Source organism: Diabrotica undecimpunctata, chromosome 2 (assembly GCF_040954645.1).
Source record: "Diabrotica undecimpunctata isolate CICGRU chromosome 2, icDiaUnde3, whole genome shotgun sequence".
In the NCBI taxonomy this organism is placed as follows: Eukaryota; Metazoa; Arthropoda; class Insecta; order Coleoptera; family Chrysomelidae; genus Diabrotica; species Diabrotica undecimpunctata.
This window is the reverse complement of record NC_092804.1, coordinates 145,098,682-145,115,902: the sequence shown is the minus strand read 5'-3', so window position 1 is coordinate 145,115,902 and position 17,221 is coordinate 145,098,682. Positions and strand designations below refer to the sequence as shown.

The following is a 17,221-nucleotide window of genomic DNA, read 5'->3' as shown; positions in this document are numbered from 1 at the left end:
TATTATAAAAATCCAATACTTCAGCGGGCTGATGGATTCTGAATTCATTCAAGAACAAGTCAAAACTCCACCCAAATAGGTTGCCTAGAATCACTGTGAAAACTAGACTAAACAAGCAGTTATTATGCTGTCAAACCACCTATCGCTTCCTTATAGTCCAAGAGATAGAGCCGAAATTTTGAACTGATCAGTAATATGACATTTCTCTATTGGAATATATTCATTGTAACTGGGTTAAGACTTTGCCTTACAGGCGGACGCCCCTCGTTGTACAGGGGGTGGCTATACAGGGATGAAGTTGTAATTTTTTTCGGAAAAATTAACGATCGATAATATGGCTGAAAATTTGCCCAGAGTAAGATCTTGGTATAACTAGACGAAGTCCCAAAGGGCGGACGCGAGAGTGGATACATAAGGGGTGGCGAACAGGGGTGAAGTTGCAATTTTGTGGAGAAAAATTAACGATAAGTAATATGTCCGCCATTTTCATGGCTCATTATTTAGCCCCTAACAACTTGGGTTGGTACAGAGAGCCATAAAACGGGGTCAAATGTACCACTTGCCTGCGCATTTTAGGTCTTGGTAACAATTTTAAAACTGATTTTATTATGATATTTTTATACCGATTGATTTGAAAATTTGTATGCTCACTATTCTGAAAAGCGTCAAGTAGAGTTTTCCTCAAAATTTTCCAAAAAAATTTCCGTAAATGAAAATTTTCGTAATTTTTTGAGGTAAAATCTAATTTGTAGAATCCTTTCGATTTTCTGTAAGTTATACCATGATTTTTTTCCAAAAATTTTCAAACGATTTTTCCGATAAGAAAAAAAAATTTAGAAAAACTTTTCTAAAACATTTGATAAAACTCTACGTCATCGTCTGAATCTTTTATAGAATATTTTATAGTTTTAAAATGATATTATGATAATGTTTTTTTTTCAAACTAAAGTCATATTTACTTTACAAATCACATTTTTTTCTTAAATATAAATATTTTACGAATTAATTTTTAATTGAATAAATGTTTGATATTAGAATGAAAAACAAAAAAAATATTTTCAATATAATAATCAATTGAAATTATCTGATGATTGATAAAAATTAATTATGAAACCGGTTAAGTAATTTTATTAAATTAAAGTAATTTTATAATGTTAACTATTGAATATTTTCGGTATAACAAATAGTAATTTTACTTATTATTTATTACAATAAAAAGGTTTTTAAATTTATATTGCATAAATAATGGTTGTTCAGATACAAGAAAAATTTGATTTATTATTACATTAATAATCAAATACAAAATATATTATTTCTATTTATCAATAGGTAAAATTCAATTTGTAGAATTCCTTTAACATTTTACAAATAATTATTAATAAAAATCTCTTTAATAGTGGAATTATCAATTTTTTAAGTTTTGAAATTTACTTTGTAGATATTTTCAATATTTTTTTTTTAACTTTCAAATTGATTGAATTTTTTTTCATTAGTTAATTATAATTTTACAAATTGTGATTGGACATTAATTTTGCATCATTATTATTTTAAAATATTAAAATAATAATGATGCGCGTTCCATTTAGATCAGTAATTCTAGACGCATGGGCTAAATGTAATAAATATCAAGATGCTTTTATCCAACTTGGTGAAACTGACTTCGATTGTAATGAAGTTTTTGAAACCTTAGAAACTTTCATATGTCACTTATATGGAACAGGATTGACGAGAACAATTCCAAAAAGAAAAGTAAACGATGTCAGATTTTCGCTATTTAACCGGCAGTATAAGTTGCATGATGTGAACGAGCCTTTAAAAAAAAAAACTAAAAAATTTCGATGCTTCAAGCTTACCACCATGTCAAGATGAATTACATCAACATCTACTGCTAGCTCATTATATTTCAAATATTTGGACAAATGCTCATAAAAAAGTACCAACAGAATTGATTGTTGAAGAACATGGTTGGGAGCTTAAAGATGAAACATATAAATTCAAATGGTTTAGTGGATCTCAGATGCCAGAATCAGTTCGAGAAGTAGTGATTGAAAATGAAGCAGATAATGAATGTGATATTATTGAAAGTGAAAGTGACGAAGATGATGAATGTGATGACATCAATGAGAGTGAGAAAAATGACGAAATTTTTAAAGTTTTTCTAAATTTTTTTTTCTTATCGGAAAAATAGTTTGAAAATTTTTGGAAAAAAATCTGGTATAACTGACAGAAAATCGAAAAGATTCTACACATTAGATTCTGTCTCCGGCCTCTTCAAGTAATGTAGCCTTCCTTAAATTATTTTAAAGTGTTTGTTTGTCCATTTGTAGTGTAGTGTAATGTACAATTATATGTTTATGACATCTTGTTCTTGCCGGATAGGCCACAATTGACGAAATGCCCCTGAAGATGATCTAGGGATCGAAAGTACTTGGGCAAGATTTAATTAAACTGTGCTCGATATATGCCTTTTATCTGATCAAAGTACATTAGATTTTACCTAAAAAAATTACGAAAATTTTCATTTACGGAAATTTTTTTGGAAAATTTTGAGGAAAACTCTACTTGACGTTTTTCAGAATAGTAACAGAAGTGAGCATACAAATTTTCAAATCAATCGGTATAAAAATATCATAATAAAATCAGTTTGAAAATTGTTACCGAGACCTTTACCAACCCAGCTGTCCGCCCTTTTGGATTTAGAGTTTTTAGGGGCTAAATAATGAGCCATGAAAATGGCGGACATATTACTTATCGTTAATTTTTCCCCAAAAAATTGCAACTTCACCCCTGTCCGCCACCCCTTATGTATCCACTCTCGCGTTCTCCCTTTGGGATTTCGTCTAGTTATACCAAAATCTTACTCTGGGCAAATTTTCAGCCATATTATCGATCGTTAATTTTTCCGAAAAAAATTACAACTTCATCCCTGTATAGCCACCCCCCGTAACACGAGGGGCGTCCGCCTGTAAGGCAAAGTCTTAACCCAGTTACAATGAATATATTCCAATAGAGAAATGTCATATTACTGATCAGTTCAAAATTTCGGCTCTATCTCTCCGACTATTAGGCAAGCTCCTCTTTCCTTTATCTAAGCAGTCAAATGGATATTTTGAGCGGTGTTGCCAATCTCATTCCTCTAGATGTTTTTCAAATAAGGTGTTAACCATAAAATATTTACAGGAAAGAAGGGAAATAACTACAAAACATTAAGTTTATTTTTGTTATTAGTCTGTTGTAGTAGATTGGTAAATACAATGAAAATTATAGGCAAATATCCGATTTATTTAAAGATACAAAGAAGATATAACTCTCAAAAAGATCCGCAAATCGGATTATTACACGGCGATTGGCAACATTGACTTTGGGCGGCGCTATAGAATATGGTGCGTCCTAAAAGGAGGCAGATAGTTGAACGATATTTTATACAATGTTTATCACCGGGTATGGATTTATTTTTGTCCAAGTTTTATATTGTTGTTTCCCCATTACCGAGGATGGTTTCCTTTAATACTCCTAACAAATTTTCTCATTTTCTATCTTCAGCTGCTCTAAGAGTTTCGCAGAATGAGTGGCCCGCACAACTCTGAATTTGGTTGGACCATCTGATCAGAATCAGAAGACCATCTCCTCAGAACGTCTTCAGTAACAATTGATCTCTCTAAACTATCGTTACCTCTGCGAACCACGTGAAAAAGGAACTGTAGAATTCGCTGCAGACATGTGAACTTTTTTTAATATGGAAACGTCTGTTCGATAAGCTGTCCAAGGCATTCGCAGCTTTCTTCTCCAAGACCTCATCCCAAACGCATCAATTTTTTGGCGTCTCTGTGCGCGAGAAGTTCAGATTTCTGACCCTTATAGAAATATTGAGAATACAAGTGCATTCACCAATCTCATCTTTATTTTTTAAGAGATAGATCTTTCCAAACTGTTAGGTGACTCATAGCATTTTTTGCCATACCAACGCTTCTCTGAACTTCTGCTACCCAGTTGCCATCGGTAGTTATACTAGATCCGACATAGAAGACCCTATTTTGGTGTTAAAATCTCCTAGGATTGTGACTAGTTCACGATTGGAAATAGCGCTAATAGTTTCTTCTAGACGTCGATAGAACCTGTCAATATCTTCATCTTTTACAGCTATTGTAGGAGCGTGTATCTAAGATGTAGAGTATTGATGTATATTCACATTTTAATGGATATTATCCTATCGTGGACAGTATCATATCCAACTACACAGTCGTTTAGTTTGAAGGGTACAATTTATTGCGACTCCATTTGTAGTTGCATTTTCTCGACCTGAAAAGTAGACCACGTTATTAGAAGTTGTTTTAAAATGACCTTTACCTCTCCAGTGAGTTTCTGAAGTCCCAATACCGAAAGATTGTGGTTTACCATTTCTTTTAGAATTATTTGTAGCTTTCCAGCATGTGGTTAGGTTTGGATTCAGTCTACAATTTCTACAAGATGTCTGATCACTCACACCTTGGCGGCCGGTAGCATATTTCACACCATCCGACCCCTAACCGAGATGGAGCTGAGAGTGAGTCGGATCATTACACATCCTATTTTCACTTTCTGTTTCTGTCATATTGGGAGAAATTCTCTTGGGAATATATAGTGCAGTGGTTTCCCTTTGGCTTCTACACCGTAGTACCACAACCATTGAAACTGCTCCAGTCATGCTTGGGGTTGTCAAGTCAGGGATAGGAAATAAGTAACTAGATTTTGGAAGGATAAAGGGATTGGATATGGTTTATCTCAGTAAGGAGTCGAGAGTGAAGCACGGCTCGCGTGGTCGCTTCACTGAGGTAGGCCTATTCTCTACTGGGATGTAGAAAAGTGTCTACCCGCTATACGCTCCATAGCACTATACCGCATCAACAACAAAAAGGCAAGATATTTCTTACATGACAATTTCTTCGTCAAAATAAAACACCAAGTTAAGTTGAAACAATTCTCAGCCTCAGAGTATGGAAAATAAATGCAGGAAGCAGAGCCCCGAGAGCACTAAGCTCTCGGAGAGCTCGAGAGGGACTGCCCTGGCTGACCTGAAAATCGCCAATTATATGCGCTGTTCCAGCGATAAATAGGGATTTTCAGGTCAAGAGCCAATGGGAAAATTCGAGGCGGGGCGATGCACAGACTATGGCATTCGATGACAGTATAATTGAAAAGGGTTACAAAAGCAACGACCTATTATAGTCACAATAATATTCAAACATTATAAAAATGATTAATTTTGACAACATTTATTAAATCGAATACAGGCTACGTCAAAACATTATTTTTTTGGAAATTTTAAATGAATCACCCTATATTTTATATCACTATTGAAAAGTACTATCACCATAATCCAATTTTTGTGAATCATTTTGTAAAGTTATTATTTTTCTTTTCATTTTTATATGCTTCAAGTATTAAGTAAGTAGGTATTCAAAATTTTGAGTTGGCTGTGATTGATTTACAGTTTTCTACTATTATTTATTACTTTAGTATTCAGGTACACCCTAAATTAGCAACCATTATTGCTTATTAATTAAGTAATCCATTCACCTTAAATTAGCAATAAGGCATTGTGCTACTGATGAAAAGGTAGATATGATCTGGATATTGCGGGAAACCAATAAAAATGAATTGGAGATCAAGCTACATTCTATCGAAACTATCCATCTTATATTCTCAACATTTTCATAAAAAAATCATTGATATCTTTATTATCAAAAAAAGTAAGTTCAAAGCATAACGGGATTTTATTGAATTGTAATACTCATTGATGGAAGCAGTTAGTTGGCTATGAAAAATCAAACAATTTGACAGGACAGATTTAGACTGTCAATATTGTTTACGATTCAATAAATTTTTTTGTTGTTTTGCGTATGTAAGTTAGTTCACATGGACGGTATTTTAAGAAATCTGAGCCGAAATGAATGTGTTTAGGCAATTACTTTAGCTGATGTAAGTTTAAGTTATCGTGAAATAGGCTTGAGGTTAAGAGTATCTCATACTACATTCAACGTTTTTGAGAAACAAATTACAATAGGAGACGGCGTAGACAAAGGAGAGGAAGGCTCAAAACACCACGTCAAGATCAGTTTATCAGGCTTCGTACTATAAGAGTTTTGTCAAAATGAGATTTTACCAATACAAGTGGCAGATCCTCATAATATTCAAATTAGTAGAAACACTATACAAAGGCGTCTCCCTAAATAATATCTGTATGTAAGAATACCAGTCAGAGCACCAATTTTAAACACAAATCATCGTAGAAGTAGATTACAATTTGCAAGAGAACACCTTGACTGGAATGTTGATGACTCGGAGCACGTGTTGTTCACTGATGAATCGAGGTATTATTTATATAGCTCAGATAGACGTGTGAGAGTTATTCGACGGCCAAAAGAACGCTACGTACATTGCACCATACGACCTATTACTTTATTCAATGGAGGATCTGTAATGGATTGGGGAGGAATATCTCTTACAGCGCGAATGGACCTTGTTGCTTTTCGAAGAGGTTCCTTAACAAGTGAAAGGTATATTACAGACATTTTGTCTAACCACGCAGTTCATGTTACTCCTTACATAGAAAATAATTTTTTAATGCATGATAATGCTCGACCACATATTTCATGTGTGCTCCGTGATTATTTGGACGAGGTTAGAATACAAACCAAGAACTGGCCATCCTGCAGCCCTGATCTAAATCCTATAGCGAATTTGTGGGATATTATTGATTCACCACCTGTTTCTCTTGACAACATAGAAGTTATGGTGAGAAAAGTTTTGGGACGCAATTGATCAAGACTGCTTGATTTTAAGTATGCCTCGTTGCTGTAAAGATGTTATTAAGTGTTTTGGGAGAGGGAATTGTTAAAGATTGTTTAGGTTATGTTTTCTTAGCCTTTAGTTGTATTAAATGGCTATAAAGTTTATGTAAGTACTGATTTATTTGCTTTAAATGTTAGTAACAACTTGTTACATTTAAAGTTTTGTATAATCTTTGATAATACAGATATCGAGATAATTTTTTTACGAAAATCTTGAGAAAGGATAAAACTATCTTAAAATATTAATATAGCGTTATAGCGTTTTTTTTCTACATAGTAAATATCACAGAGTGTTGTAAAATACGATGAGAAAACACAACTTTATTTTTACACCCCGTATACGGGTAAAACGTAGATATGTTTCAGAAAACATTAATACAGTGATTTATTAGAAATAGACCTCAAACTTATGGTACATTTAAGGTGGTGCTTTAATTTTGGTCAGTAGTGTATATATAAGTACTCTTTATAACGTAAGCTCATTTTCATTATGTATTATCAATAGGAGCTGTGTTTGCTATTATTGCCGGATTTATTAAATGATTTCCATTATTTACATACAACAATATATTCTTGTAACAAGAAAGTGAAGCTGATATTAAATTTAAAATAAAATACAGGATGTTTCATTAAAAAAAACATATCTTTGTAATTTTAATCTTTCTATAACGATAAAATGTTTCAATTTAAAAATTTTGTATTGTCAAAAATTATAATTGCTTTTGATTGGGAAATTCTAAAGAAAGAACTCATTTACTGTAATTGTTTTAGGTTAAAATATTTTTTGTATTTGCCTGATACAACTTTTCAAATTTGGTAGATCATACTTGTGATTGTGTTTTTTGTTCATAGTAACGCATAACTCACTACTAAATATATTCCCCAACCCTCTTAAAAAGGCATATTAAATGTTTTACTTACGTTTATTGTAACGAGTATTATTTTCAATTGGCTTGATTGACTTCAGAGCGTTTAACATTAGTTTAGTTCGTAAAATATTTAAAATAATTGTTTCTGGCATCGTAAATGGGTTGTTTAATATAACAATTAACTTATTCAAATTTTCATCGTTAATTTCTCGATTGCATAGGAATGTATTCGTGTGTATATCTTTATAATACAAGGACGGGTCTCTGAAAAATAAAATAATTTAGTGTATAATGCACACACGTATAAATATTTCTATTAACTCATAAAGGGTTCAGTGGTAGGTACAATATATTATATCATCACGATGAACAAATTGATTATAAGTTGATTATTTATTCTTAGCTTGCATGGACTACCAAAAAGCGTTTGCTAGCATATGCAACAAGAAACATGAGTAGAAAATGTTATCAGAAAGTCAATATGACAAATAAAACAACCAAGAAGGGGCCCACAACCTGTCGTTGGCATAGCAAGAAGCACAGCAAAAAAAAAATATTATCGGACTGGGTGGAACCACTGGTACGAACAATTTAAATACTCTACTAAATGTAGATTGTGATTTAATAGTGAGAGAGATCATAATATACTTACGTGTTAATAAATCTTCTATTGTGTTCTGAAGGAAAATCTTCAAATACTTTCATTTCCTGGTAATTCAATTTCGTTTGAAGCATCGAACACCAGCTTAGATCGTTCGTAAAAGCTGCTAATTTCCGTACACACAAAGAAGTTGTATTACGCATACGACTGATAGCCAAAAAAATGTCTTGCATTATTTCTAAATACTGTATTAAAGAAGTTCTTTTCAAAGCCTACAATAATTAACTAGTTAATAGTAAAAGTAACATAAAAGAAACTAATTGAAAAATAAGCACGCAATTATTTACAAACCATAATTCCATGGTATGAAAACTACATGTTATAAGTTGTATGACTAGCCTTTTCGACATACAAACGCTTAAACTATACCACGTTGCAAATTATAAGATGGGATTCCTCAACTATTTAAAACTTCAAAGGTAGAGAAGACCAACACCGATGGAAAAAGTTATCTTGATAATGCAGTTAGGTGTATATGTATTAAATTTTATTAATAATGGTAAATAAATATATGTTTTCAGAGTTACCAATCAAACTTTGCTTTATTCATCAAACTACATACTATACTTTTTTATATTTTTATTATCATGTAACCTACTCAGTGGAGCGATTTCCGTCCTCTTCCGATTTATTTGTCGCGGAGAATCAGTCCGCATTAACTTTTTTGATTCTACAATTGATTGTGTAACTTGGCGTGTTACACAATCTTTCTCAATTCTTTCCCGTTTTTACAAATGGCTTTCCAGTTTCTCACTTAAATCTTCAGAATGTCTTTATAATTAATTATCTAGTTCTCCCATATCATGTTGGGTCTTCCTTTTGGTCGATCTGTTAATGGTCTTCATTGATTTTCTTGATAATTGCTTTTTGATCTCTCCTTTCTAGATGTCCCATCCATCTAAAACTTTGTAACTTTATAAATTTAAGCTTACTGGGTCTGTTATTCTCCTAATTATTTTCCTCTCTAGGTTCCTTACGAAAATTAAATTTACGGAAAACGTAGGTAAGGTACATTGACAAATATAGTGCTTTGACTTATGCATAATTTTGATAAGCCGTAAACCAAGAAATAAACACAGCGTGGGTTTAAGAATGAAAGGCTCTAGAAACTTTTTAAATTCTCAAAAGAGTCGTGCTAAAGCCAGGATCGTACGAATGTTATAAGAGATATCCCGATTTACATAGAAAACTACAGTAATAAAATCATTACCAATTTAAAAAAAAATGATAGGCACATGAACTTACACAATTAAAGAAATAAAAGCATATGAAATGTTTATTAAATAGTCATTCACAAGTATATAAAAATATTAATATGTGTGGGGTCAGTGTAACTATTACAGTTTACCAAAAATAGCTGAAAGTCTGAAAATAACCACGCCCATGATGCGCATTCGTCATCCGATGGATCTCGCACTGAGCGTCCAGGCATCCACTTAATATCTACCGTTATATAGAATTATAGAGGCATCTCTTTACTTTGTTCGGGATACAAAATACTCACAAACATCATTAATCGAAGACTCCAACCTCTCACGGAAAAAATCATCGGGGAATATCAAGCAGGTTTTAGGCAAAATAGATCTACCATTGACCAACTATTTACAGTTAAACAAATACTAGCCAAAGCATGGGAATATGACATGGACGTTTACAATCTCTTTGTAGATTTTAAACAAGCCTATGATTCAATAGATAGAACAATTATTCTACCTAATATATTGGAAGAATTTGGCATACCATCACAATTAATACGACTAGTGCAAATGACAATGACAGAAACAGAAGCACAGGTATGTATTCAGGGACAGATCACCGATGCGTTTACGATAACGCAAGTACTGAAACAAGGCGACGGACTGGCTCCAACGCTTTTTAATCTTGTTCTTGAATATGTAATTAGACCGTTGACGGTGAGCGGAAATAACATACTTACAAACAAATCTACCCAATTAGCAGCATACACAGATGATATAAACATAATGAGCAGAACGGTGAATGCAGCGGAAGAAACCTACGTTGAGTTGAAACAGAGTGCAGAAGCAGTAGGGCTAGCAATAAATACAAATAAAACAAAACTACTCATACAAACCAGATCAAATAGACCAACGCAACAACACTTTATTGACAATATAGAACATGTGGATAGATTCACATACCTAGGAAATAAATAGAAGGCTTATGCTGGCAAATAAAGTCTATTTCGCGATAGGCCACATATTCAAATCGCGAGACGTGCACCGGAAAACAAAACTCCGGGTCTATAAAACAATAATCAGGCCCATAGTAAGTTATGGTTGTGAAACATGGGTGGTGACATAGAAATCTGCCAATGCAGTAGATGTGTTTGAAAGAAAAAATATTAAGTAGGATACTGGGCCTAATAAGAGAAAACAACTGGCGAATTAGGTATAATAGATAAATATACGAGCAATATAGCGAACCAACTTTAGCACAATACACTAAACTGCAGAGATTACGGTGGGCAGGGCAAGTGGTCCGCATGCATGAGAATAGAATCCCCAGAAAATTACTAAATGCAAGAATGCAGGGAAAAGACCTGTTGGAAGACCTAAAAAGAGAAGGGAAGACGAAGTCGATGAGGATGCCAGGAACTGCCTGGGAACGCGTTCATGAAAAAGAACAGCGGTAAATCGAAATGATTGGAGAAGCTTGTTGAAGGAGGCCAAGGCCCAATTTGGGCTGTAGTGCCATTGGATGGATGGAAGCCATACCGGCTTTTAGCTAGTGGAAGCCCGACGGTAGAAGTGCCAAACTTTTTTGCACCTTTTTGGGGTCCCAAATTGACATTCTCAGCAAAATTCAGCTTGTTCGTCTCGTTTTTAGAGATCAAATCTGTGACGACTGGACTATTATTAGTATAACCACGTAAAACCATTTATCACAGTCGATTGAGGGATGTGTACGTTTCATTCCAGTTAATTCCGCCTTCTCTAAATAACTACCCAATAATGCACGAAAAACTTGTCCGTATTTTCTGATGATTGAGCTATGTTAAACAGCACAAATTCAAAATGTATGCAGCACATTAAAAATAATCATCTAATGTCCCTCACGGTAGACTACATAAAGTTTTGGGTTTTCCCATCACTTAGAAATTGCAATGCACTCAAAATTTACAGGGTTGCTGTATTATCTTGGTGTATGATGTATTGTTTTCCGATATATAACATGAATGCCCCACAGAAAATATATATCCATTCTAATTAATCAGAGGTAATGTTGTACACAAATACTTACAATTTTATCTTTAACATCTGACAGATTCTTCTGAAGTTCAAAACTATTAGTAATTCTCGATGTATTTTCACTTGTACGTAGTTCCCTTTTCATAACGTCTAATAAACAATCCAATCCTACATCTTCTATCTGCAATTGCAGATTTTTAGTAAGACTCTCGATAATATCAGAAGGATATTCCGAATTTCTTATTGACTCCTAAAAATAAATATATTTATGTATATTTTTTTCTGGGAAAAACCTTTATCAGTTTAAATTAACAAACTTAATAGAACAACTGATTCAAATATTAAATTTAATTCCTACTGTCATACGAGATTTAATGACATGGGATTAGAAAAAGGGTCGTCTAGTAACTTTTAGCACAGGTAACACTGAATTACTTAAGACTTAAACAATTCTTGATACGAAACAGTACTACAGTACATTGAACCAACTTACACCTCTAAACCTTTCGTTGTAGTAAAAGGCACGGTAAACTGCACTGAAGTTCTCCATAATCTTTTTAATTACTTACTTTGTTTAGAATATTTTTACCTATATTATCAGTTAGTTAATTTGTATAAAATGAGGAGCAAAAATTCAAATTTTTGGCTGGTTTATTTTGCTAATAATGAATGTATAAATATAATGGTTAACCTGCTGTACAATTATTTTATAAATAACATTATAATAGTGTACTTACTGATTATTTAAATTTATAAATCATCATCATCGTCACTAAATTCACTACCGCTATAATTATGTAAATCTATAATCACTGGATTAATTGCACTAATTTTATTTTCCCGGATCCACCACTCTTCTATTAATTTTTCACATTTATTTACAGTTTTGGCCTTTATTTTAGGAGTCGCAGTTTTAGGAGCTTCTTGCCACATTTCCCTAACTACAGTCACTGTATCCACTGCATCCAACGTGATTATCATAATACGTTTTACATATACCCCAGATGTGTTCGATGGGATTAAACTGGCAGTGATACGGCGGTAACCGCAGTACTTGATGTCCATAACTTGATACAATTTGGTCAACAATATAAACTGTTGGTTTTTCATTATGTTTCGAAATTTCCAGTAACTCTGATTTGAACGCGTATTCCGAAAAATTGATATTATTTTTAACTAACCAATTTTTTATGCTCGGTACGTTCCACGACTGTTTTGGTTGTTTCTCCAAAATCTCCAAATGGTAAGGTGCATTATCTAAAACTATAACTGACGGTTCTCCTCAAGCCATTTAATAAACATATCCCCATTCATGTTTTCATGGTAATCAGAAAATTTTTATTTTGAAGAAAAAATCAAATCTGCGTTTTCTATAAAGCCTTCTTTCCCTCCTGCATGAAGAATGATGTGTCTTTTGCGTTCACTATCTGAGTTTATTATTGATTTTATGCTGTCATCTTGCCAAATTCTTTTAATTCCACCCTTTGCAAATATCCATGTCTCATCTAAGTATACGAATGTTGCATTTTCAGATTTAAGTCTAGTATATTCTCTCAAAAATTTAATTCTTTTGTGGACCACACTACTCCTTTCGCATAAAAGTAACCCATTATTTTCTTTTTTGAATTTAAATCCTAAATCTCTCAACACTTTCCAAAGGCAAGTCCTCTTAATTTCAGAAACTTGTCTTTTTCTTATTTTGGAGAGTAAAGTATCTAAACTGTCATGTTGATTGTTTTCACGCATTCGATACAAAATATTGCGAATTTCAAATTTTTCTCCATCAGGTAAGTCAATGCTCCTAGAATGTTTACTAGTTGTTTTCTTGTCTTCGTGATACTCAGTCACAGTTAGATCTTCTTAAGAATCTCTGACAGTCTTCATTACAGTTTTTAGCTTACTTTCACTTATCCCTAGTGCGCCACAAACACGTTGATTTATACATAATAATGACTTTAAAGGTCCACCATTGTCTCATTCCATGGTAAAGTCACATGGTCACTACCATGTGACCATGGTACAAGGTTTGAATTACAATATAATGAGTTTAGATCAATATGACAGAAACTTTCTAACTGCTGTGCTTGAGAGGTCAAACATAATATAACCGCTTACAAAGATCCTAAACACAGCAAATTAGCCTAGCTCAGGAATGCCGATTGTTATTTAATTATGTTTCATAAAAAGTTTAGAAATGGTTGGAAACCGTACATAAACAAATTAAAATGTTTCCCACAATTATTTTATTTCTAGTACTAGTATTTTCATTTAAAAATAAAAAGTTAAATATATTTACCAAAATCCTAACTTTAACCCGTAATGGCAGACGTCTCAAAAACGGTACACTCTAACAGACATATGGTCAATCTAACCACCACTATTTAAATTGACAAAATGTTCTACTTTACTCCGAAGTATTTTTTAACAAAAATTAAAAGTGATATTTTAGTACTTTGTATATCTACTTTGAATATAAATTATCCTTAGCACGGTAGTATTTGTTTCAGAAAAAAATTATTAAACAAGTTGGTGAAAGAAATTTACGTTAAATAACATTATGCAAGAATACTATTCATAAAAAAGAATGTAACAAAATATGCAAAACTATGAACAACGGGTTAACGACACATATTTTATACCTAAAATTTAGCGAAGTGTTCAACATTATGGAGAACTCCAGTGCAGTTTACAGTGCCTTTTACTACAACGAAAGGTTTCCTGTGAATTCCGTTAATCGTTTAGAGGTTTAAGTCGGTTGAATGTACTGTAATAATAAATGGTTCACCTTAACCGAATATTTATTCCCATAAAATATAAAAAATACGTTCAAATAAAAACTAACATTATATATAATCTAATCTGAGTCATCTATGTCATCTTCAGATTTATCAGTAGTATCTTCGCCTATACAGCGTTCCACGTTAAGAAAATAACATTGCGGAGATAGGGCCATGTATTTCTTATGGACGATAGAAGCTCAGCGATGCCACGATGAACGCAAGCACGATTCAGGGTTGTATAATTTGTATTTTCGTTTTCACAGACATGAATTAAATTAACGTTTTTTAACGTAATTGACCAAAAGTGCCCATTCGAAACAAGAGATGAAAAGTAGGGAAAATGATTTTAATTAAATAAATAGTATTTACAAAAGATAATTTTATTTTATCTTATTTTAATTATAGTAACGACAGTTTATTTGTTTTTCGGTAAGAATATCATATACCATGAATCATAGAAATCAGTAGAAAATATTGCTTAGTTAAATCCTGCACTTTGCCGGCTATTAAAGATTTAAAAGCAAATAAACGGACCGCTTGGAATGCATATATCCAATTACTAATTGCAACTTAAAATAATACGGTGTACGTATGTCAGCGATTTTATGTCGTTCTCTGAGACTACATAATGATAATAAGGCTTTATTTCTTATTTTCTTCAGTTGTTATTCTGACTTTACAGTTAAATGTTAATTGAAAATGGAAATTCGAAAAATATATTGACAATCTAGTAAACCGCATTCCTGAGAGTTTTGGCAACACTGATCTCCATAAGCCTAATGTTATTTTCACTTAATAGTGAAACTTGTGGCACTTAATAGTGCCGACGGCACTATTAAGCAATTTTTTTACATAATTTAATTTGAAATTAACATTGTTCCTTGCCACTTCCTTTTTTTTGAGCCCAAATAAGTTCTATCCGGTTTAACTTAAAATGGTATGGCGGCAATCGAACTAATTTCTCATGGTAATCTCCAGTCTTTTAGAAAAAATGCATTTAAATTTCCTTCAACAAATCCTGAGTCGCTACCAATATGGCTAATAATAAGGAGTTTTTCCTTTCCAGATCGAGCTCTTAAACCTGTCGACAAACCATCTAGGAAAGCTTGACGTTTGTGTTTCACATTTAACCCTGTTTCATCTGTATAATATGTTTTTTTGTTCATATGTTCGAAATTCTGCTACTATTTGTTTCAGATACTTTCTGCGTCATAAAACGATTTCTTCTTTTTCAATAAGGGTACTACTCCTCTTTCTTTTTAAATACCTAAAGTTCATTCACGTAAAGTAGGTACGTAACAAAACACGTCTTGATATTTTTGTAATATTTTCATTAGATTAAAGAGCAGAAGCAATTTTTTTATAGTTGGTATTTCCTTTTTGAAATAAAATGCATGTACTGTACGAATGGCCGTTTGGTTGTATCATCCAATTTTATTTGTTTCCTTCCTCTTGCCTCAACCTTCAAAGTATTATTACCGTTTGTTTCAATTACTCTGTACACACTAGCTTCGGGAACTTTTGTCAAAATACTACATAATGTAACTACATCTCTTACATTCATATTTTGTTCTCTGGCTCGAAGTCCTTCAAACAAATTTCCGTTCATAGTTTTTTCTACGCGTGTTAAATTGTGACGTTTCTTGACGTGAACGAGGGAAAATAATATTACCTCCGTTGCATATTAAACTAGGCTCATGAAACGATTTGTAAAGACCTTCGACCAGAATGGTCCTTGTTTTAAATACTTGTTCAGTAAATTTCTTACACTTAGTACAGACAAATTGACAGCTGGAATATTTGATGGGCCCCAGATAAGAGAACTTATAAAATATTCGCATTTTACAGAATCGATGAATGAAATTGAGTGTAATGCATTGTACTCTTTGGTTAAAGTTGTGCAACATTTTCTTGGAAGCAATAAATCGGAAAATTACCGAGATATAGTGGAAGCATTGCTACAATTTTAAAAAACAGGGTTGTCATATTGAGCATTAAAATTCATTACCTCCACAGCCACTTTCACCGTTTCCCAGAAAATCTGGTGACATTAGTGAGAGACAGGTGGAACGATTCCACCAAAATATCAAAATGATGGAACAGATGCATCAGGGGAGATGGGATACTCACATGATGGCCGATTACTGCTGGAGCCTTCAAAGGGACAGACCTTTTAAATTTGCAAGAAAATCGCGTAAAAAAAGTATTTAGGTGACGCTAAATATCAGCTTTGTGCTGCAATTCTGGTTAGATTAGATGAAAAGGGTCAGGTTTTTGGCAGATACTAGTATGTTTGATAATTTTAAACGACATAAACTATTTTTTTTTTGTTTTGAACCTATTCTCTATCCTTCCATTGTTGGATGTAAGTCTCCCCCAGTTCTCTCCATCTTTCCCTATCTTGAGCTGTTCTCTGCCATGTGGGACCTCCTTGTTTCCTGATGTCATCTTTCCACCTCATCTGTGGTCTGCCTCTTGATCTCTTTGCATTGTATGGACGCCACTTTCCGATGGCATTGTTCTATCGTCCGTCTTGGAGACGTTAATTGTGTCCAGCCCATTTCCATTTCAGTTTTGCTGCTTGTTCTATCGCGTCTACTGTCTTTGTTCTGGTTCTGATCCACTGGTTACGTTTTCTATCTTTAAGTGATATACCCAACATTTGTCTCTCCATCGCTCTTTGTGCCTTCCTTATCCTATCCAAATTGGCCTGTGTAAATGTCCATGTCTGTGCTCCGTAGGTGAGCACCGGTATTATACAGGAGTTATATACCTTGCTTCGTAAGTATAGAGGGATTGTTTGATTTTTTAGAACGTAAGAAAGTTTGCCGAACGCTGCCCATCCCATTCTTACTCGTCTCGATATTTCGGC

General features: G+C 33.3%; 1 protein-coding gene across 1 annotated transcript in view; it reads right to left on the bottom strand.

Moving 5' to 3' along the window:
- LOC140433488 (uncharacterized) overlaps window positions 1-17,221 on the bottom strand; it is a 54,968-nt gene that overhangs the window by 723 nt on the left and 37,024 nt on the right. The window contains exons 7-9 of the mRNA XM_072521479.1: window positions 11,622-11,819; window positions 8,352-8,572; window positions 7,752-7,963 (exon numbers count right to left, since the gene is read on the bottom strand). Of these exons, the coding sequence (XP_072377580.1) occupies window positions 7,752-7,963; window positions 8,352-8,572; window positions 11,622-11,819 (631 nt within the window). The remainder of the gene's footprint in view (window positions 1-7,751; window positions 7,964-8,351; window positions 8,573-11,621; window positions 11,820-17,221) is intronic.